This window comes from Thunnus thynnus, chromosome 17 (assembly GCF_963924715.1).
Source record: "Thunnus thynnus chromosome 17, fThuThy2.1, whole genome shotgun sequence".
Classification (NCBI taxonomy): domain Eukaryota; kingdom Metazoa; phylum Chordata; class Actinopteri; order Scombriformes; family Scombridae; genus Thunnus; species Thunnus thynnus.
The window spans coordinates 10841899-10862612 of NC_089533.1; the positions used below are offsets into that span (position 1 = coordinate 10841899).

The 20714-nt window shown below is 39.8% G+C and overlaps 1 protein-coding gene across 10 annotated transcripts; it reads left to right on the plus strand.

Moving 5' to 3' along the window:
- The first annotated feature begins 1438 nt into the window (after window positions 1–1438).
- Window positions 1439–20484, plus strand: elavl3 (ELAV like neuron-specific RNA binding protein 3). 10 transcript variants are annotated; one of them, XM_067570979.1, is made up of 8 exons: window positions 1439–1985; window positions 8989–9205; window positions 9294–9397; window positions 11638–11791; window positions 11946–12174; window positions 13245–13298; window positions 13909–13947; window positions 14685–20484. In XM_067570979.1, exons 1-8 carry the CDS (start codon window positions 1977–1979, stop codon window positions 15031–15033), a joined length of 1155 nt encoding a protein of 384 aa, XP_067427080.1. In that variant the 5' UTR covers window positions 1439–1976; the 3' UTR covers window positions 15034–20484. The 10 variants fall into 10 exon arrangements, with proteins under 10 accessions (XP_067427080.1, XP_067427082.1, XP_067427084.1 ...); XM_067570981.1 differs by having other exon boundaries at window positions 14706–20484; XM_067570980.1 differs by having other exon boundaries at window positions 1441–1985; window positions 11949–12174.
- Window positions 20485–20714: the final 230 nt, after the last annotated feature.

Below are 20714 nucleotides of genomic sequence, written 5' to 3' on the forward strand. Positions count from 1 at the left end.
AAAGAAGAAACGGGTATACAAGAGTGATGGAGAAGGAAGGGACTGTAACATGGGGGAAACAATAAGAGAATACAGCAGAGTAAAAATAGTGACTTGTATGTCCCGTGCTATATCTTCATCTGAGTATAGACAAACATCCATCCACAGATCCATCGAAGGCAAGTGGTCAATGTCAATAATGCAAACAATTTCCTCCCTTGCATCATCTCTCCTTAAAGCCAGAGACATCTGAGGACTCCTCAAGGTCAGCTGGGGAGAGCACAGCTGAAGGAGCGACTGTTTTTGCAGGAGGCCTCACATCAGCACCACTTGTCCACTCATCAACGCAAAAAAAAAACAAAACACACAGGAGGCATTATTATTTCTATACAAAGCACATCTCCGCTTCACCGTCTCACTCCCACACATGAACAGCAACCTTACACTCGTACACAAATAAACAAACATACACTGATTTACGCATGCACACTCACCCCCCCCCCACCCCCCACCCCCAGGTCAAGGCCCTATGGGGGTCTGCACAGAAATAGGTCATTTGTCACACATGATGTCCCGGGGCAGGAGATGCATTATAGATGAGCCCAAACAGCATGTCTCAGTGAGCACTCACCACACAGCTAGGGACACAGGAGGGAGCAGCAGGAGGTGGGCAGAGAGGGACGAGAACTCCTCAGGAAGGGGATACTGGGATGTCGTAAAGTAAAGACAAAAAAAAAAAAAAAATCACTGCTGGCTACATTTCTGCCCATAGAGCAAAGAAAGGGTCATCATTCACCACACAGCCCTGATCGGAGCTACAACTGCACCTTTTTCAACTTTACACAGAAGAGACATGAATTAATTCAGAGGGTATCTAATTTGTTATTCTCATATCTGCACCTGACCCTATAGCTAGCCATCTGCCTTGCATATGAGAGGTCCAGAAATCATCCACTCATTAGCCTTATTTTGGATTTAATGCTTTGTTTCTAGCCACTATTCACACACAATTATGGCATATTTTGTGTCTTTTTCCCCCATTGCTTTAACGCCATGATTATCAGCTAAGAATGTGGACTCAGAAAGTCTGCCGACTCTATACTCCAAATTGCTTTTATTCGCAAAGACAAAGGCCTAAAGAGCGAAGTTGTTTGCTATGGTTTCAAATAGGCCTAAATGGAGAATGAGAGAAAAAGGAAGGGGTTGTGCTGAGGGAGAAGTGAGTGCAAAGTGTGGGGAATGAGAGAGACAAGTCTGCTGTCTTCTGCTGCACCCATCTGTTCTGAAAGTGCAGGTGGAGTCCTATTCACTCCGCTCTGCGTGTGTGTGTGAAGAGGGGGGCAGGAAGAAAGGAAGGGCAGCAAGAAAGAGGGAGTGGAGAGATGGAAGGGCAGGGATGGAAGAGGGAGGGGAGGATGGGGGGTGGGGATGGGGTGGAGGGGGGGGGCTCTTGGTGATCTCTCCTGAAGGGGATAATGGGAGAGGAGCGCATTGCAATGGCTGCCATGTAGTACCCTCCCTGCACAATTAGCCAATCAGCAGCGCGCTCTGCCAGCCAGGAGGACGCATAAAAGAAGAACATTGCAGCAGAGGCACAGAAGGAGACTGCGAGAGGAGCAGGGAATTATACACACAAAAACAGCAGAACCAGAACACCCTCCCCTGGACACACCCTGCTGAGGATCACTGCTTCTCTTTTTTTCTGAACCATCGCCCACGCCACTCGGAGAGAACGCTCTCCCTCATCATCATCCAGTAGAAAACCCCTTTCTCCTCATTTTCATCCTAAAGAGGACACCTACAATCTCAAAGGGCTGAGATCCCCTGTCGAAGATTGTATTTTTTTTCCTTTTTTTCTTTTTTTTTCTTTTAATTTGGACTCCTGACAGAACAGAAGGGCCATATATATTAAAGGCCGAAGAGCATATAGAGCCTCAGACTTCAGCTTCAAGACCAGTGCAAAGAAGGACCTAGATTTCTTTCATTGTACGTCAAGAATGGTTACTGTACGTATGTCTCTATTTCTCTTATATTTGTAAAGGGGATGTTATACCTGCATGCCTACATTGTATCTCAGTCCATTTGTATTTTATTTGTTATGCACTGCAATACATGCACACATGTGATTTAGCCATACACAGATTCATTTCACATCTTTCTTACTGATATATGTCTAGTGCAGTTTGTTTTAAATAGAGCTCCATGGCTATGCCAACATGCCAGAACATAGTGGAGCTTTGGGATTAGTGTCCTACGTTTTTATCCAATATGCATTGCTATATTATTATGATAAGATTAACGATCGATAGTGGCAATTAGCAGTCTCACACTGAGTGATGCGCCATGCAAGGCTGCGCTCCAGCCTGCAGTCATCCTCAGCGATGGATAAAGTCTTTATCCTTCCATTTTAGATAGCACAGCTTGTTTGTATCACAGCCGTTCCGACTACCTAAATGTCGCAGCTATGAATAGATTTCTTTAATGATGCAGGAGTCAGGATCTAGGAATTCCGCACGACGGTAGTGATGGAGAGGGAGAAAGACGATGAGGCGCAGGCTTCAGTGGGGTGGGGGGAGGACTGGCTTTCTTTGGCTGGTGCAACACAAGGATGCTGGAGACGGTTTTCTGAGACAAAACATGATGCCTCGGAGGCTGAGGGTCCATCCAACAAGGCAAAGGGAGGAAAAAAAAGGGTCGAGTCACTCCGGGAGGGGGAGGGGGTGGGGGGGAGGAGGGAGATTACGCATCCGTTGGTTTGCATTGAATCAGACAAAGTCCAAATTCCTCAGGGTTTCGTTGCGATGCAACCGAGTAAATGGGCTGGAAATCTCAGAGGCCGCGACAGTAAGGACGCGCACGGACATCTCCATTTTAAGCGCATTTCTTCCCAAGTATCACATCACATACGTTACAAGATGGCCATGCTTGCATCACGCTTGTCGGATAAAAGGAGATGTGAGCGGTGATAAATTAGCTTTGCTCTGTGCCGACGGCTGGATTGGGCGTGTCTCTGCTGGACTTGAGCACACCAAACGAGGGCCTGAAAGCCTCAAACGGCCTACTCCGCTTTACCTCTTGACACGCTCTACGCTTGACAGCAGATAGTTTACATAAGAGGATCAATTAAGACTAGACACATTTGCACTAAATTACAGAAGCCAGGAAATGAATAAGAAACGTGGAAACAGCGTGGATGCTGCTCGTGGTCCAACTTTAAATTACGTGCAGGTTTGAAAAAAAAAAACCTGCTTATTAAAGTGAGACATAAAAAAAATCACTATACAATTTTATTAGTCTCCTGTTTGGGAATTATGAAATTATTATTATTATATCTACAAATTATATAAGTGTAGTAGACAAACAAAATAAATAATTAAAGGCATAAAAGGAATATGATGTGAGAGGTGGAGTTGGTTCATGAAATTTAGACCCATGAAGAACTTTGAGATCTGAATTTGAAATGGCCAGAGATATAGTTAGAAAAATGGTGCAAAATGGAAGTGGACAGCACGTTGTTTCATTGTCTGTGAGGCTCAAGCTGTCCACCTGACATGTTTTCAACCTCCAGTTTTTATTTTTCCTCTTTGTTGTACATTACCTATTGTCCCCTTGCAGGCCTAGACAGTGTCACACCGACAGAGGCTGTAGCTCCCCTCCACATGGTCCGCAGTCCTCCATGCCTGTACCGCAGTGCCAAGCAAATAAAAGCGTTGAGTCAGACAACCTTTGCGATGCACTTACACAATTCAAGGACAAGGACAGCCGAGGCCATCACAGAAAACCAGTCTTAACTATTTGATGTTAAGTAAAACGTGCTGCTGGGCCTATAGAATTTCAATCTCTTTTTTTTTTTTTTTGGGCTGGTGATTTAAAAGGTTAGAGGCCATTTTAGACAGTGTCCAAAATATTATGATCATGTTACATTTCTACAGTCAAGACATGGCTTGTCTAACTTATGAGACGTTAAATGCAAATTGTGTTATGTAAGGGTGATTTGCCTCCTGTTGCCCATGACTTCATGTAATTATCAGCCACAAATATAAAGCCTGTAGGGAAGAAAAGAGGTAGGGAATGTACCTTTCATCTCTAAGACTGAAAAAATGAATCTCTTGGGCTACGTTTTCCCTTACAATAATCTTTTTAGGCGACAAATATTGATAATGTACTTTTCATGGCACAGGGCACATCACAACAAGTGTTATTATTGATTGATGATTATATGAGGAAATGACTTTAATCTTTATTTACAGTGGTGGTCATCCGCCCTATACGCCTATTCAATATTGAATTAACAACTATCACTTAATATAAAACTGCTTATTCTGGGAGAGGAAACGATAAAAATCATCAGAATATCAAGGATTGATGTTTGTTTTTTTTTTAATTTGACCTATCATGGCGTTTTTGACTTGGAGCTGGCAACTGTAACAATCATTGTTCCCGGAGAGTCCTGCAGCCCCTGGCCACGACACAAAGCGCCACTGTTTACATTAATATTCATAGTGCTGCCATAGCCTCTGCGAGGGAGAAGAGGAGGAACGGGTGGCTCTTTTGTTTGGTCGTTTCAATACGTTTATTCAGCAAAAAGGCGCTCCGGTTCATGAATGCCTGCAGAGCTCACAAGTCTTGCCTTTTAAAAAGGAGGGTAAATAAAAGGCACAGAGAAATCCGAGGGGTTCTGTTATTCATTAATAGCCGTGCATGTTTTTTTTTTATTTTAATGACTCGAATTAAAACGTTTTAAAATCCAACAAAAAAAGATAAATAAATAAAACAGCTCGGTGGTCCTTGCTGGATTCAAGGGGCCTCTGTGGCCTCAAATGAGACCGTCCGAAGGCCACTCCCTTTTTCAGCACGCTGGATAGCGCTCCGCATGCTACAAGGACTTGCAAGACAGATTTGTCTCCCCGAGCCTTTTGACGTTGTCTGCTCCCATCTTATCAAAGCGGCACATACTCAGGGGGCTGAAATCTTTTAGAAATCTTAGTCTGCGGAGCGGAGAATAGAAGGGGAGCCTCAGTGCATGGCTGACATGAGCTGTGACTCCTGTCGTCCTGTTGTTTTACAGCTGCCACCATGATCCCTTAAGCTGCAGAGAGTGTGGCTAATGCCCTTTGTTTGGGATAATCCTGTAATCGGTGTTATTTAGAAGGCTCATTTACACTTCAGCCTAGCATTCAGTTTTGATTCATGCCTTCCAAAAAAGAAAAATATATATATATAAAGCATAATAATGTGGACAAGAGGCAAGGTTATATTTTAAAAGGGAGAAATCGTTGTTAACATCATTGCTGTAATTGTTAGTCATATATCCAGCTGGACTTTTTTAAATGTCCATTTGATTCAAGATTAGTTTTGTCTACACAAAGAAAAAACTAAAACACACTACACACATACAGTTTAAATCTACTAAAATACTAAAATTATCTTTCCTTTTTTGCTGGGACTGCATGCCAAAACAAAATACTTAACCTATCTCTCATATCTAACAGTCATTTAAATTACATTTCTGGTGATTCTTAATGCACTGTAACATGTAACATGGCAAATCTCATGTAATGACAAACTAGGAAACAATAATTCTTCTGTACAGTATAGCCTGCAGTGTTGTACTGTATCTGGAGCAGAAATGAATTGGGAAAGCTGTTTAAATGTACTCAGAAGACAGAGAACATGGTTACATTTACATTTAGTCATGTAATGCTTCTGTGTTTTGTAATTTAATAGTGTACAGTGTAGGTGGTATGTGTGCTTGGCAGTGGAGGCAGGGCTCTTGTTTGCGTGCAAGTCTGGGTTCATGTGTTTGGCAGAGGAGGCAGGGCTCTTGTTTGCGTGCAAGTCTGGGACCATGTGTAGGCGATGCTGATGCAGTACATTAAATATTAAGGGAGATCTCGCAGACCCCCAAAATAGAAAAAAGCAGTTTAGGACACACAGTGCTACCCTAACAACTGGAATCTAATCTTAAAAGAAGATTTACTTTAAAAGATTATTTCTATGACACGTTTTCATCCTTATTAAATAGATAAAAAAGAAATATGTTAAGAGAGGAGGGGCAATGATACGCCATATATTCACACTCAGGACTTCATGGTTACATGATACCCCTGGATTGAACATTTTTATTGTCTACTGCAGTCAGAAGTGACTGGAGCCTATAGCTTGAGTAGATTTATACTTAGCATATTGTGATTATTCATGCTATTGTAGGCATTCCTACAACGTCACACTGATTTATTGTCGCTTTACTGCAAACAAAACTTGTTAGTGTACAATATAAGTATAATAATAATAATATGACACCCTAAAGATTAAAGAATCCTCTGTGGTTTTTTTTTTAATCTTTTATATTTGTCTCAAATAACTTCAAAGCATGCTGTTTCTCTCTATTTCTGTATGAAACCTTAATCTTAGTTGCTGCTTGTGTCAGCCAATCTCAGTGCCCAGCCCCTACTCAGTGGCTCTGTGAATTATATAACTTCACACTGTTCACTGGGGATGTGTGTTCTGCCACGCTGAGGGTTATTTCAGTTGGCGAGTCAAATTTGCCCTAATATGGGGGGTTTTTTTCCCTTTAAAATGCTTTTGTCATATTTAGGACACATTCAGTTGCTCACATTTCTGTTAGTCAGATGCATCACATCACACTGTGATCACGATGTATTGGTTCATATAACAATGAATATGACATAACAGCTTGATTTCACCTTTTTTGTCAACATGTCATAATTTCATATCATAATTTATGAAGGCAGCGGGCGTTTTAGCTGTGCATCTAAATTTTTACGGGACAGGGCGTTGCTATTCTCTGTTGCAATGCCTTTGTGTGTAGATGTGTGTTTGAAATATTTTATTTTTAGGCTATCTTAACTCCGTCACTGTGCTCCTTTTCCTCTGTGATGTTTTCCCCTTGTCATTATCAATTTGACTTACAGATATTTCCTACTTCTGCAAAGCCACATCATATTAATACAAAGAGAAAAAAAATGTCTGACCTCCATGCATCTGCTCCTAATACACACAGACGCAAACACACACCGAGCTTAAAGCAAGAAAAGCCATTCAGCCATTAGAAACAATGCAGTCTTTGAGGGACTGTTACCTGGGCAACCTTAGTCGAGGTGAGGCTCAAAGCAAGACAGCAGGTTACAGAGATGAGGGGAAAAGGCAGGTTATACAGACCTATTTGTAGATGTTAGAAAAGGGAGAAAGAGCGCAAGACAGGAACACATTCTTTAAGTTATGTGATTATAACATAGAAACAGAAAAATACAAAAAGTAGGCGGATTTAAGAGACAGCGGACTGTGAAAGCCCACATTTCCACACTAGATGAAATTCATAACTCTCATCCATAACTCTCACTCTGTCTGTCATCATTCCTAGGTTACCAATAAAGAAAAAAACTGAAGGAAGCATAACATGTTCTTTCCTATTTGAGAATTAAAATAAAGCTGGTTATGTGTTATTAGACGACACAGTGACACAAAGCTAGAGGGGCTAATTGCCAAGTAAATATTTCTGTTATAAATAATATTTGTTTCAGGGACTCATATTTGTCTATCAAGTCAGGAAATTCCCTGAATATAATTCTGAAATAATTCTGCCATAGAAGCTTCATTAATTAAGTCCCTTTGTTGCTTTGGACTACATTGTAGGACCCCAAGAGCTTTAGAGGAGACTCGTTTAGCCCTATTAACATACATAATGCCCACCAGTCAGAGATATGCAACAGTGTGAACCCATAATCTGACATAATTTACATTTTGGCCCTACTACCACAGCATGTACATTCATTAAAACTGTTTATCAAAATAGACAATGTTTTTTTGTTACAAGGAATACAGGTACTGGATGCACAAAATATTCAGATAGTACTCTAATGCAAATGCACACACGGCAGAAATTTCAGTTTCATGAGTCAACACAAAGAACATAACTCTTAACTTCCGTAGTTATTTACTTGAAGTGAAATAAATGACAGATTTAATCTAATGCTGTGCGACTGAAACAAAAGCCTGTCAATACAAACACAACACAAAAATAACACATGCAAAAGATAATTTATATGATGGGACATTTTGCATGGAATTATTGTCAATATGAGCTTTGTAAAATAGGATTCAAAATTTAAATAGATGAAAAAAGGGCTTTTAGCACATAATTTATTCTTCTAATATCTAATACAAACACTACAACTACATATACACCACAACATATTTAACATTTTTTTGCAGTGGTTTTCCATGTAGATTTACACAGGAAATAATGACCCAGACAGAGAACTAGGTGTTGAGGAAAGGAGAGGGAAAGTGGAGCAGGAAGTTTTGTTTCTGACCACACAGATGTTCCCAGAGAATCCCCTGTGGATCAAATTAAGCAACACAGTGTAGTCCAGAGCAACACAAGAGACACAAACACTATAGTGTGCACTAACCCACACCCTTACTCCATTTACAAAAATAAAAATCAGTTGACCACAAAGAATCCTTATCAAAGTCAGAAGAGCAAATGTGTAATCCTAACCTATTTCTTTACCAAACCATGATATTGCTCATTTATTGTAGCATTAAATCCATTTAACATTGTCACTCTCCCTTTTGTCCGTCTTCTTTTGCCCCCCCCTCCCAACCCCACCATCACTATTATCCATTCCTGTGTAATGATGTAATGGTGTTTGACCCTGGAAGAGAGTAGGGGGAGGGGAGGAGTAAGGAAAAGGGGACTGTGACATCTGCAGGACCAGAGGCAGGGAGAGAGCGTGGAGGAAATATGGGGTGAAATGGGGGGAGGGGATATGATAAATCAGACTTCGTATCCATCTCCGTTTTAGCAATGCTGATTCCTGACCTTTCCTTCAGACAATGACAAAGTGGACAGACTGTGCACGTGGCTGTGTGCATAGTTAATATTTGTAGATGTATTCTATGTTAAATATTAGACATACGCATTGATACAACCATATGTTTCTTTGTGAATTATGAATCTAACACCACCCTCTTCCTCAGCAGATAATCAGCACCATGGAAACCCAGGTGTCCAACGGTCCAAGCGGAACCAGTCTGCCAAACGGTCCTGTCATCAGCACCAACGGCTCAACAGACGACAGCAAAACCAACCTGATCGTCAACTATCTGCCTCAGAACATGACCCAAGAAGAGTTTAAAAGTTTGTTTGGTAGCATTGGAGAGATTGAGTCCTGCAAGCTAGTCAGAGACAAGATAACAGGTACAACTTTGTCTGCACTGAACAAGATATTATCACCACAACTGTTTTTTCAGAATCACTGACACAATGCCTCTTTCTTTGTCTCCAGGTCAGAGTTTGGGATATGGCTTTGTAAACTATGTGGATCCAAATGATGCAGATAAGGCCATCAACACACTCAATGGTCTCAAACTGCAAACTAAAACAATCAAGGTAAGCAGAACTTTACTCTCTAAAATATCTGCTATTATCATTATTATTATTATTATCATTATTATTATTATTATTATTGTTTATTCTTGATGGCTTGGTGGACAAAAAGAAAGGAAGTGGAGCTTTTGTCAAGGGGGGTTGAGAGAGGTGGCGACAGACGTGACAGAGGGAGGGGAGGAAAACGGGGAGGAGGAGGCAGAAGGGAGCAGTGGCTAGAACAAAGGAAGCGAGAGAAAGAGTGAAAAGAGAAGGGGAGAGTGGAGGTCAGAAAGCAAGGGGCGGACAGCATGCAGAGGTTATTGTGATGGAAATGTAATTAGGAAGCCTGTGACTGTGGTGCACGAGGGTCAGTCCAGGTTACCCCATCTGCCTCCAATCTAGGCTAATTAGGGGCCTTCTTTGTCCAAAAATCAGATGAGGGAAAGAGGGAGCATATTATTAAACCCTACCTCCTTCCATCCCCCCCGAACGGATCAAAGTAGATCAAAGATTACTGAGACAAACTGCAGTATTGGGAAATTGAATCTCTGAAAGAGCAGAGCAGGTGATCATCCAACAGCTGTCCATGAACGAGGATGTTAATTCTGACTTATAACTGATCAAATAACAAGCTCTAAGCAGGAAAAGTGGAATACTTGATTTGGTTCCTTTTTTTGAAGAACGAATATGTGTAGATTTGTATATAATTTTGATTCACTGTATGCATAAGCTTTGAAAGACAGGATAAACAAGATAAAACTTCATACACTGAAACAACCATGTAGCAGGGGTGTCGAAATTGTTAAATTATTCCGCTTATGTTATGACATTCATTAATAATTTGATGGGTCTATTCATAGATCAGTCAGTTTCTAATTAATTTCTCAATCATTTATTCTGAATTTTTAAAAACGACTCCTATGGTCAATACTAGTTTTCTTTCCTAGATTTTGCAGAAGGCATCAATAGAGAGGGGTGAGGCTGTGATGAAGGGGGCAGAAGTAGAAGGGTAGGGAGTAGCTCAGAGAGCAGAATGCCAATGACAGGATTAGAGGCCATATGGGCTTCAGGCACCATCTGTACTGTGGGAGCGACAGGGAGAGGGTTAATTATAGGGCAGCCTCTGCTCCCCAAACGCAGCAGCTCCCCCCTGACTCGTCCAGAACACCCTAATCACTGCACCACACAACCCTCCTGCTCATACAGTCTGTCTGTGTACACAATAGCCACTGGTGCTTAGTGCTGATCGATGAAACCAGAACACCTGTATTCACTTAAAAGATAATTTACAAGTTCTTTTAATTCGCGTCACGGCTTCATTTGCTCAAGCAAAGCAAAATCTATTTCAATGCTACAAGTATTTATTGAAAAGTACTTGAACATTTATATTCAAATCATATACATAAGATCTCTAAAACCAATGTTTGTGTGTTGTCAAGTTGTCAAGGATCCTGCAGGTCTTGTGATGCATTTACATTGTTTGCTGTTTGCCAGTAGAGCTGTTCTCCCCCAGAGGATAGAGACAAAGGAAAGAGGCAGGACAGGGAAGGCAGCTCTGCCTATCTCAGACAACACTCACTCTGTCTCTCCATCACACACAAACACAACACTCACAACAATGCACTGAACTGGACAATCTATCATACGTGTTCACATTGTGCCATAAAAACAAAAACCTGAATATCTGTGTGACTTTTACAACCAATCAGATATTCCTCTGCAGTGTAAGATGTAGAATATTATGAAAGCAGACCAACAGAAAACCATAAGGGATATAAACACAGACGCACCAAAAATGGCCGTGCACTAATTAAGTCACTGGTGAATTCAGGAAAATACGTCAACTAAAGCCGATGTTTTTCACTGCAAAACAAAGCTGACACTCAGGCTTGTTGACTGATGATTGGTATCAGATTGGGTAATGGTTACATTCATCACACAGTGGCTTTGACAGTCTCGCAGTGGCTGAGTGTGAGCTTAAAGGCACTGATTAATTCCACAGATAGCAAAGAGACAGTTGGGTTTGTGGAGATGACGAATAAGGAGGAATCAGCAGGGGTGAAAATAAAAACTTGTTAGTAAAAATGTGGTTTGTTGGCAATTCCTCTGAAACTCCAATCCAATTACTTCAGAGTTTTCAAACACATTTCTTAAGTTAAAGTGCTTGTTTTTCTCAGATTTTAGCACTCTGAGACAAACTTGCGGTTTCTGGGCTATATAGAAAATGCACGTGACTGATTTATTGCCTCTCGGTTTTATAGGTATCATATGCCCGGCCAAGCTCAGCTTCTATTCGTGATGCCAACCTCTATGTGAGTGGACTCCCCAAGACGATGAGCCAGAAGGACATGGAACAGCTCTTCTCCCAATATGGTCGCATCATCACATCCCGTATTCTAGTGGACCAAGTTACAGGTATCGCCTTATTTAACTTCCCATGCTGCCAATCAAGCACCATTTCTTATTTTTCTGGATTAACTATCTACCCTGAGTCAGGCCAATGAGACTGGTAGGCAGCAACAGTCCTTGATGCCAAGGTAGTAACATTGGTCTGTTTTCTTATTCGGAGCAGGCATATCACGAGGAGTGGGCTTCATCCGGTTTGACAAGCGAAATGAAGCAGAGGAGGCCATCAAAGGTCTGAACGGACAAAAGCCTTTGGGTGCCGCCGAGCCCATCACTGTCAAGTTCGCCAACAATCCCAGCCAGAAGACAGGCCAGGCCTTACTGACTCAGCTGTACCAGACTGCTGCCCGCCGCTACACAGGGCCCCTGCACCACCAGACTCAGCGTTTCAGGTACTGAACCTTTACCAACCTCACATCACTTGTGAGACCGTCACTAACCAACAGATAGTCTGTAAAAAGCTACTGTTCCAAGACCAAATCACAGGTCATCCTGCTGTGTTGCCTTGCTTAAGCAAAACTAGTCTGCTTAAAGGGGAACTCCATCGATTTTACACATCGTCTGTTTACAGGTATTGGGGACTACTACATACATACTGCATATGTGAAAAACACTGTATAAAGCCATTTGTGGCTCCAGAAGGAGCTGCACAAAATCTGATAAATTGCCTCAAGTGATGTCACTTAAGGTAACGTCTGTTGATGCTGAAGACTACAAGTTTGAAAATGAAAAATAAAATGAGGGTGTGGAGCTAGAAAGAAGTGAGGTTACCAGAACTCTGTGGCCCGCTTCTCCTCTCTGTATAAGGCTAGTGGCTTGAGGCAACATTAGCCGCTACTAGCATAAGACACCCGACTCTGTACAGTTGAGTGAATCGAGTAGCCAGGGTAAGGATATTGACATGAAAAAAGAATGCATGGAGTAAAAAAGACGGTATCTCTGGCTCGGCTGCATCGATTTTGATCCTTTAAAAAAAACAGGTCCATTGTGAATCAACAATGTTACAGGAGAGCAATGTTAAATCGGTGGAGTACTCTTTTAAGCAAACTCAACATCCCACTATTTTATGATCGCAGTGTTAGGTGTGTCAACATTTCATTGTTTTACTATGATATGGAATATCATTTCTGAGTCAACAGTCAGAGTCAAGTCAAGTTTTTGACAATTATCAAGCCTCAACTACACTGCAGAAGTGTTTAGAATAAATGTGGCTATGTTCAAAAACTATCCACCAGATGAAGTGGCACACCCCAACAGCAAATGTGGTCTAGTTTTATAATATGAAAAATTGGATGTTCAAAAATATTTTTTTTAAAAAACATTTTTTTTGTCAATATTAACACAACTAATTAGTATACTACTCATTTAAGCAATATGAATTCCTTATAGTACAGAAGGAATTGGCAATATGGCATTATCCCTCCTTCTCACTCTTTTTCTCTGACTTTCTTTTAAACTGCAGCGTGATCCCTTCACTTGGAAAGGGACCAGATCCAAATAACAGCTCAAAACCAATGTAAGAGACCAGATTTTTCCAAGTACAATAAAAACCTAAAGCTACATAATTCTTGGTTTCATACTGACTCATACTGAACCTTTAAATTTTGCCTATACGTCATAGGCATTGTAGGCATCACAAAGAAATTGCCAGACTTTGGCCACATCTATGTGTAATTTTGAATAAAGACATTTCATAAACATTTTCATTGAAACTTACAAACAAAGTTATTTAAGGGCGATGCAATGCCTGTACCATAAAAAAATACCTTCTTAAGTTTGGAATGCTTTCTTACTCAGTATGGATAATTTTGTTGAATCTACAGATGTGATATGACCTAGGTTACAGGATTTGTTTATCTTACAATTAAACTTCTGAAGGGGAATCTAATTTGGAGCTTAAACAACTGAATTTACAATGAACAATAAATACCAGCTGAGACACATAATCCCAGGACTATTTAATACCCCATCAGTTTGTGGTTGGATGGTTTGGAACTGCGTTGCAGTGAAGGATGCCCTCTGCAGGCCAGCTGGTGAAGGAGCTACATGTTAACTGAAAGCCCCCCTTCCTTGTAGATCGCATAACTAACTTCTGCATCCCCTTCATTCTCCCTCTTGCGTTGCAGACTCGACAATTTACTAAACGCCAGCTACGGAGTCAAGAGGTAAATGCTAAAGGTGTACTTTCAAAAGCATCCATGCCAAAATAAAACCTCAAACAAAGTGCCCGGAATACCAACTGCTGACTTCATCTTGAAATCAGATATAATGGCCATAATCCAGACAACAAAATGCTGTCTGCAACTGTAATAAGCAATGATGCAGCCTTCTAACAGCAGGGTATTCTGGCATGGCTTTGTTTAACCTTTTTGTTCTTTTGTTTTAATTAATAGAAATAATTTATATGTATTTATTTATGAACTAACATTGTCAGTTTCAGTTGCTTTAATGTCCCCTTTTTTTCACCAGCATGGACATACCAGATTCCGTTTGCGTCTCCTCTGTTTGCTCCAGTTTTTGTATGATTTGATTCCAATTTGCTTTTCATCCCTCTCTAGGTTTCTGTGTTTTGTTCAATACTGTGATTTCAGTTGAACATTGTGATTCATGTGTTTAATTCTTACAGAGGCTTTGGTCAGCAGAGAAAATGAGAAAATATGCAGATTGTGTGGGTGTTTGTGTCTCAGGGAACACAGTGTCATTTTGTATGAAAGCAGGTAGTTTGGAGCCACTGTGGTGCCCACACGTTTATCCACTTACTGTACAGCAGAGGGGATGGAGATGGGGTCCCCCGACTCCATAGCTGACTACAAGCTTTATCATTTCTCACAGATACATGCCCATAAAAAACAGTGTAGAGAATTGAATGTTGTGTGGAACTTCAGAATGACACCCATGGTAGCTCTCCCACTCTCTTCCCCAGATTCTCACCGATCACCATTGACAGCATGACAAGCCTGGCTGGGGTCAACCTTACTGGTCCAACTGGAGCCGGCTGGTGCATCTTTGTCTACAACCTGTCCCCTGAGGCGGACGAGAGCGTCCTGTGGCAGCTCTTTGGGCCTTTCGGTGCTGTCACCAACGTCAAGGTCATCCGTGACTTCACCACCAACAAATGTAAGGGCTTTGGCTTTGTCACCATGACCAACTACGATGAAGCCGCCATGGCTATCGCTAGCCTCAATGGCTACCGCCTGGGTGACCGCGTGCTGCAGGTTTCCTTCAAGACCAGCAAGCAGCACAAAGCCTGAGAGAGAGGCTGCTGGTGCCAGCTCCTTCGACCTGCAGGGAGAGCAACCTGAGCTCCCTGTGCCATCACTCTACATGGGCCTGGACTGAGTCTCTCTCTGACACATTGTCACACAAATTCATAATATATAATCACAAATACAGACATGCAGATTCACACACACGCACACACATAACCAAACATATTCATACGCAAGCATACACAAGTCAGAGTTTCAAACAAACACACTAGTGGAGTTTTTCTTTTCTCTTTACACAACATGCTAGTCCTTCCCTATATTTGCCTGGATTGAATTAGAAGGGGTACATAGCTGGTTTGTTGGGTAAGGGTGAGAGCTATCTATTTAGGAGACAGTCTAACGAATGTGACAAAGAATGTGCGCTGAGTGCTTTGATTGAATTCAGGCAAATAATGACAACTGATGAACAAAACGATCAAAAATTTAAATGAACGAATATGTGCAATTTACCCAAACTCTTACCCCACCATCTCTCCCATTATCTTGCTGGAGAGGATGTAGTCACTTTTTTACACTTGGGCATTTTGAATCAGCGATTTTTTTAGATCAAAGAAAATTAAATTAAAAAACAGTGTTCTCTTATATACGTCTATTAAAATATAACTATATATTCAATATTTAAGGTGGTTATAATAGCCGAGTATGTAAGCATTTTCTAGAAACTTTGACTACTGTTTCCTGACCTGCATTAGGTGGTGCCTAGTGTAAAGGCAGTTTCTCTACCCTATGTGAGCTTGTTAGCTCAGACCCAATATGATTTAGGTGAACTAATGAATACTGGTCACAGAAAAGAGTAGTCCGAAGGCCATCAGAATCACTCTTTCCCTCACAGTCTCACACCAAACAACACAATAGTACACTTATGTATCACAGAAACACAGTTCAATAATTACTTACTAGAAGTTATACACATATTTAGTCCACTAAAACAAAACAAGTTCCTGTATTTTTCTAATCTATCCTCAGGATGGATTCAACACAAGCAGACTGTCTGTGAACACAGAACAGATTGGCAGTGTTCATTAGTAATTCTCTGGTAGGCTAGAGTGACGAGAGTGAGGGGAAAACCGTTTCACCATAACACAGCCACTTCAAAGGAAAATACCGGTGTCTTTTCACTTTTTGCATCATTTTTTTTCATTGCACCTGTATTTTACATTATCCACAGGCCATGTTACTTTGCACAGCTTTGTCAGCCATGATTTGGTGTGAGCTGCCTTCAATTGAAAGGTCATCTGGTGTAAAAGGTAAAGAGAAAAAGCCAACAAAATGTGAAAGACAACCAAATTCTATTGTTCTCTGTACTCAAGAAAGGTTATATCTTCAGATTGATATAGAAAATGAAAGCAGGAGATTTAATAGTTATAATATGATTATGAACCAGGTAGCTGCAATTCTGAAATAAATGTCAAACACACCCCATGGACTGACCAATGGTCTGGGCAGGTCTGCAGAACACAGATGAGCAAAAACTCAAGAGCACCGGTATTATTCTTCAGTCTAGACTCTAGTGCACAGATAGAAGCTCCCTGAGTAAAAGAGCTAAAAGTTTACCATTCAGCGGAATACATGAGCTCTAAAGTAACAACATGCATAGAGCAGATTAAGAGAACTGCAGTTCCAAATGACCGAACATTTAAAACTGACTTAGTCACATGTGTGAGCGATGATATCTGGCAATGCTAAAATTATCACTGATCCTTTGAGGAGAGAGATTACCAGTTCCTCCAGTTTTGCCAAATACTCCTCAGTTTTATTTTAAACCCCTCTATTCTCTTAAAAGCTTCCCAGAAACTTTGAACTCCTGCCCTCTCAAAAGACAACTGAACAACATCAAGCCTGCAAATAAGTGTCATAATTATACTTCTGTTTACTACAGAAAGGTATTTTTATTTATTTGCTTCAGATCTGTTTGGCACTACCACAAAAAAAAGCATTTCTCAAAATATCCCCAACAACCCAATTGCATGAGAATTATTTATGGCACCCTTGATGAAACATTAAGGCCAACCTGTCTAGCTGAAATGTCTGTTACAGACCAGACTTAAGATTTACCATGGGGAGAGCTAATGTCTTTCAATATGAAGACATCTGCACATGATAATAGATTAAATAAGGTCAACTATATTCAAGACATTTTTGCTTTTGCTTTTCTAAATGACGCTGTGTTAGCCAAAGAGGACGATCTCTTTGAAAGGATTACATTAGAGATAAATCTATTTTTATACATACAAAGGAACAAGACCTTGTGCTGAATTTTTACAGATTCTTAAGCTTGGAAAAATTGGGACATCGCATGGCTTTATTTTAAACCCTCTGATCTTTGCAGAGCAAGGGGGAACAAGCATGCGGTGTATGGGTGGGGATTTAGGGAGGGGGCGAAGGAACATTGTATCTCATACAAACTTAACCATTCAACCATATCAAAAATTTTAAAACAAACTTGACAAAAACAAATCTGATGTAAAAAAAAAAAAAAAAGTTCGACTAAACAGTTGGGGGTATAACCTGACAGACACATCTATACTTTTGAGTGCTTATACACACTCACATCTCTTGTCCTGAAGTTGTGTACAATGTTGCTTCAATGATGGTGCAGTGAAGTGAAGTTCTTTGACTTGAGAATCCCAGACAAAGCTGCTGTAAGACCGGCTCGTTGCCCAGCTGAAAAACTGAATTGCTGCTTGCAAATAAAAAGGTAAAACGCAGATTCATAATGAACATTGAGCATGATTCTTTATGATTAGATAGATTTGATTTTTGCCAAAGAATTGCTTTGCAAGTCAGTACCAAGAAGGATAAATTAAGACTAACTATATAATTCCCCGAGTAATTGCTGTACAAATCTATGTTATTTATTGAAAAAGGACCCTCTACAATTTAAGTTATCATTACTTTTGAATATCTAAGTTGCGCATATCAGTTTGCATTTGTAAATCCTAAAACCATAAAACCAAATGCTAAAATGAAACAGTTGCAAGCAATCCCATTTGCACACATTTCATGCAGACACCGAATGATAAAAAAGGCATATCAAAAATACATTACTGATGAATCAACTCACCTCTTGACAAAGGAAAATTCCTATGCATCCATATAATATACTTCCCCCAACATTTATATCATCTGCTTTGTCTTGTGACGAATTTAATCCTTTAAAACTGTTAACATTGCACCACTTCAAATACTTATTCTGGCACCTTTCGATCTTACTCATACTGTTTCATTCCCCAAAATACTCTGAATGATTGTTGCTGGTGTTTTCAGAGCTGACCACATAAAAAGGACTAATCTAGCTATTTTGGGTCGGGCAATTTGCAAGAGATAGTAGGATCAAGCACAGTAGGATCAAGCACTTGGTGAGACCAGTGATAGACGTTAGGAACAACCGAGATAACAGACCACGTTGAACTGCAGCTAGAGTTGTTTACCCAGCCATGTCCGATGTAGTACAGTCAACCCACAAACCAAACCCACAGCCCGAAATAACCTTTCATACACAGTCTATACAAAGACCCTCACCTAATGTACAGTAGAGAGCCAAGGACCATGGCAGGAAACAGTACTACACTGCTTGAGCAACAACAATAATCATTTAAAAAGACAAAAAAACTTTCCTATGGAACAGTAAGTGCAATGTGCTTTGTTTTTATATTGACTGAGAACAAATGATATATATTTTTTAAAAAAGAAATTAAACGTCACACTGAAAAGGTTTGCGGAATAGTGAAAGGAACAAAAGTTCAGACAAAAACATTAAAATGAGCAGACTCATTAAGAAAATCAAACAAGCAATGAGAGCTCTGATCTATAACTTTCCATAATCACTTCCTCAGCCCCTAATTTGTGCTCTGACCATGCAAGCTCAAACAAACTGCATGACGGCTGACTTAATAGAGCAATTCTCAATGACCTTGAAAGGAATACTGTCTAATATATCATCAGTTTTAGCCCATGTCAATTTCAAATATCATTTTTTTTTTCCTGTAATTTATTGATTTCATTTACATATCAAGACTCACTTGTTAAATTAGCGTATTTGTGTTGTTGATGTTGCCATAGAGAACACACATGGGTCAAAGATTATGTTTGGTTGCATTGATTGGGTACAGTTTGTTATTTTTCTTCCATTATTTAATTAATTGCAGTTTTTACAGTGTATGCAGATTTTAGACTTAGTTAGATTTTTTTATTTCAATCAAACTGTGTTCGATTGTGTTTGTAAAAGTCTGTGGTAGCTTTTGTTGCAACATAAAATAATTTAAACTGAAAAAATTCAAAATAGCGCCAACAAACTTGTATTATTTGGGCGACTTTAAGCTTGTAGTTTTAACTTATTGTTAACTTAAAAACTATTTATTATGATTATTATTATTGCCTCGTATAAAGTATGTTTTGTGTATATTTATGGTTTATTTCATTATATTTGCAAGTTTAAAAGATTTTAAGTTTGCCAAAATTGTGGTTACACCATTTCGTTTCTTAAAAGGGGGACAAATAGAAAAACAGCTTTAGAAGTACGATTTGGAAACGTTCTCCATAGTCAAAGAATGCACTGCTATATTTAACTAATTGAAGTGTATAAACATACATGCTGTGTGCTAGATGTTATGCCTTTACTGCCTGTGTTCTGTTTGTCTTGTTAAATGAAAATCTTTTAATTATTTAATCTAATCACAGTCTTGTTTTTTCAACCACTCGGTGAACCCCTGAGACATGGGACAGCCCCTGTAGTGAGGCTTTGGCCCATTTGAGGGTCCAGCAACTAGCCAGGAACAGAGGGGGATGTCCTAGGTTTGACATGCTCACAAGATGCTTTCCTGTTTATGCTGATGGGCTGATTTACAAAAAAAAAAAAAGGGATATTAAGGGTTCTGTTTCTGTAAAAGCATTCTAATACTGAGATCATCTGTATCAATTCCCATATCAATTTGTGCTATTGAAACAATGATGTTCTTTAGGGTCAAGATGTGTTTGGAAACCCAACCAAGAGCTCCGGCAAAATATTACAGAGCTCAGAAAAGCTGCAGGAAGGTTTTCTTGCGAGTCTCTAGGGTAGTAAAGGGGTGAGTGGTCCTTCTGTTTCTCAACCAACTGTATTTTGTGTCTATTTATTTAGAAGAGGGGACGCAGTAACTTAGTGATGTTTTTCTTACATTTTCCTGGAATGGTAGAACAAATCAAAGGTGAAAATGATCAAAACAGTTCGGCTGACACCAATGTCAGCAGATGAAATACAAAATCTCATACTTCCAAACATGACCAAATGAACAATGATAAAATTTAACAAAGAAAAAAAAAACCTTTCAGTTTAGTCTAGGATATTTATTACTGGGATTTCAGCTGAAGACGCTTGAAGACTTTTTCATGGAATTGTTTAATTATTTGTACTTTACATGCCAGAAAAAAATAAAATAAAAGTTACAAATATGAGTGACCCAATTTTTATTGACTGTCAAAACAATATTATTGAATATTATGAATAAACTTAAGTAGGTAATTTTCACTAATGATGTATCCACATACACTAAGATGACCTACCTTGTCTCAATGATGAAAGAAGCAACAATAAAATGCAGATTAGTATTTGTTTGATTCCAAGACATGTTTCCTAACTCCTTCCAGTTATACAGTAGTAGTTTATAAGTAGGTATACATATATA

Coding starts and splice junctions, on each gene's coding strand:
- elavl3 (XM_067570979.1), top strand. Junction 9,398..11,637: donor TGCAAACTAAAACAATCAAG/GTAAGCAGAACT, acceptor TCGGTTTTATAG/GTATCATATGCCCGGCCAAG. Junction 13,299..13,908: donor AATAACAGCTCAAAACCAAT/GTAAGAGACCAG, acceptor CTTGCGTTGCAG/ACTCGACAATTTACTAAACG.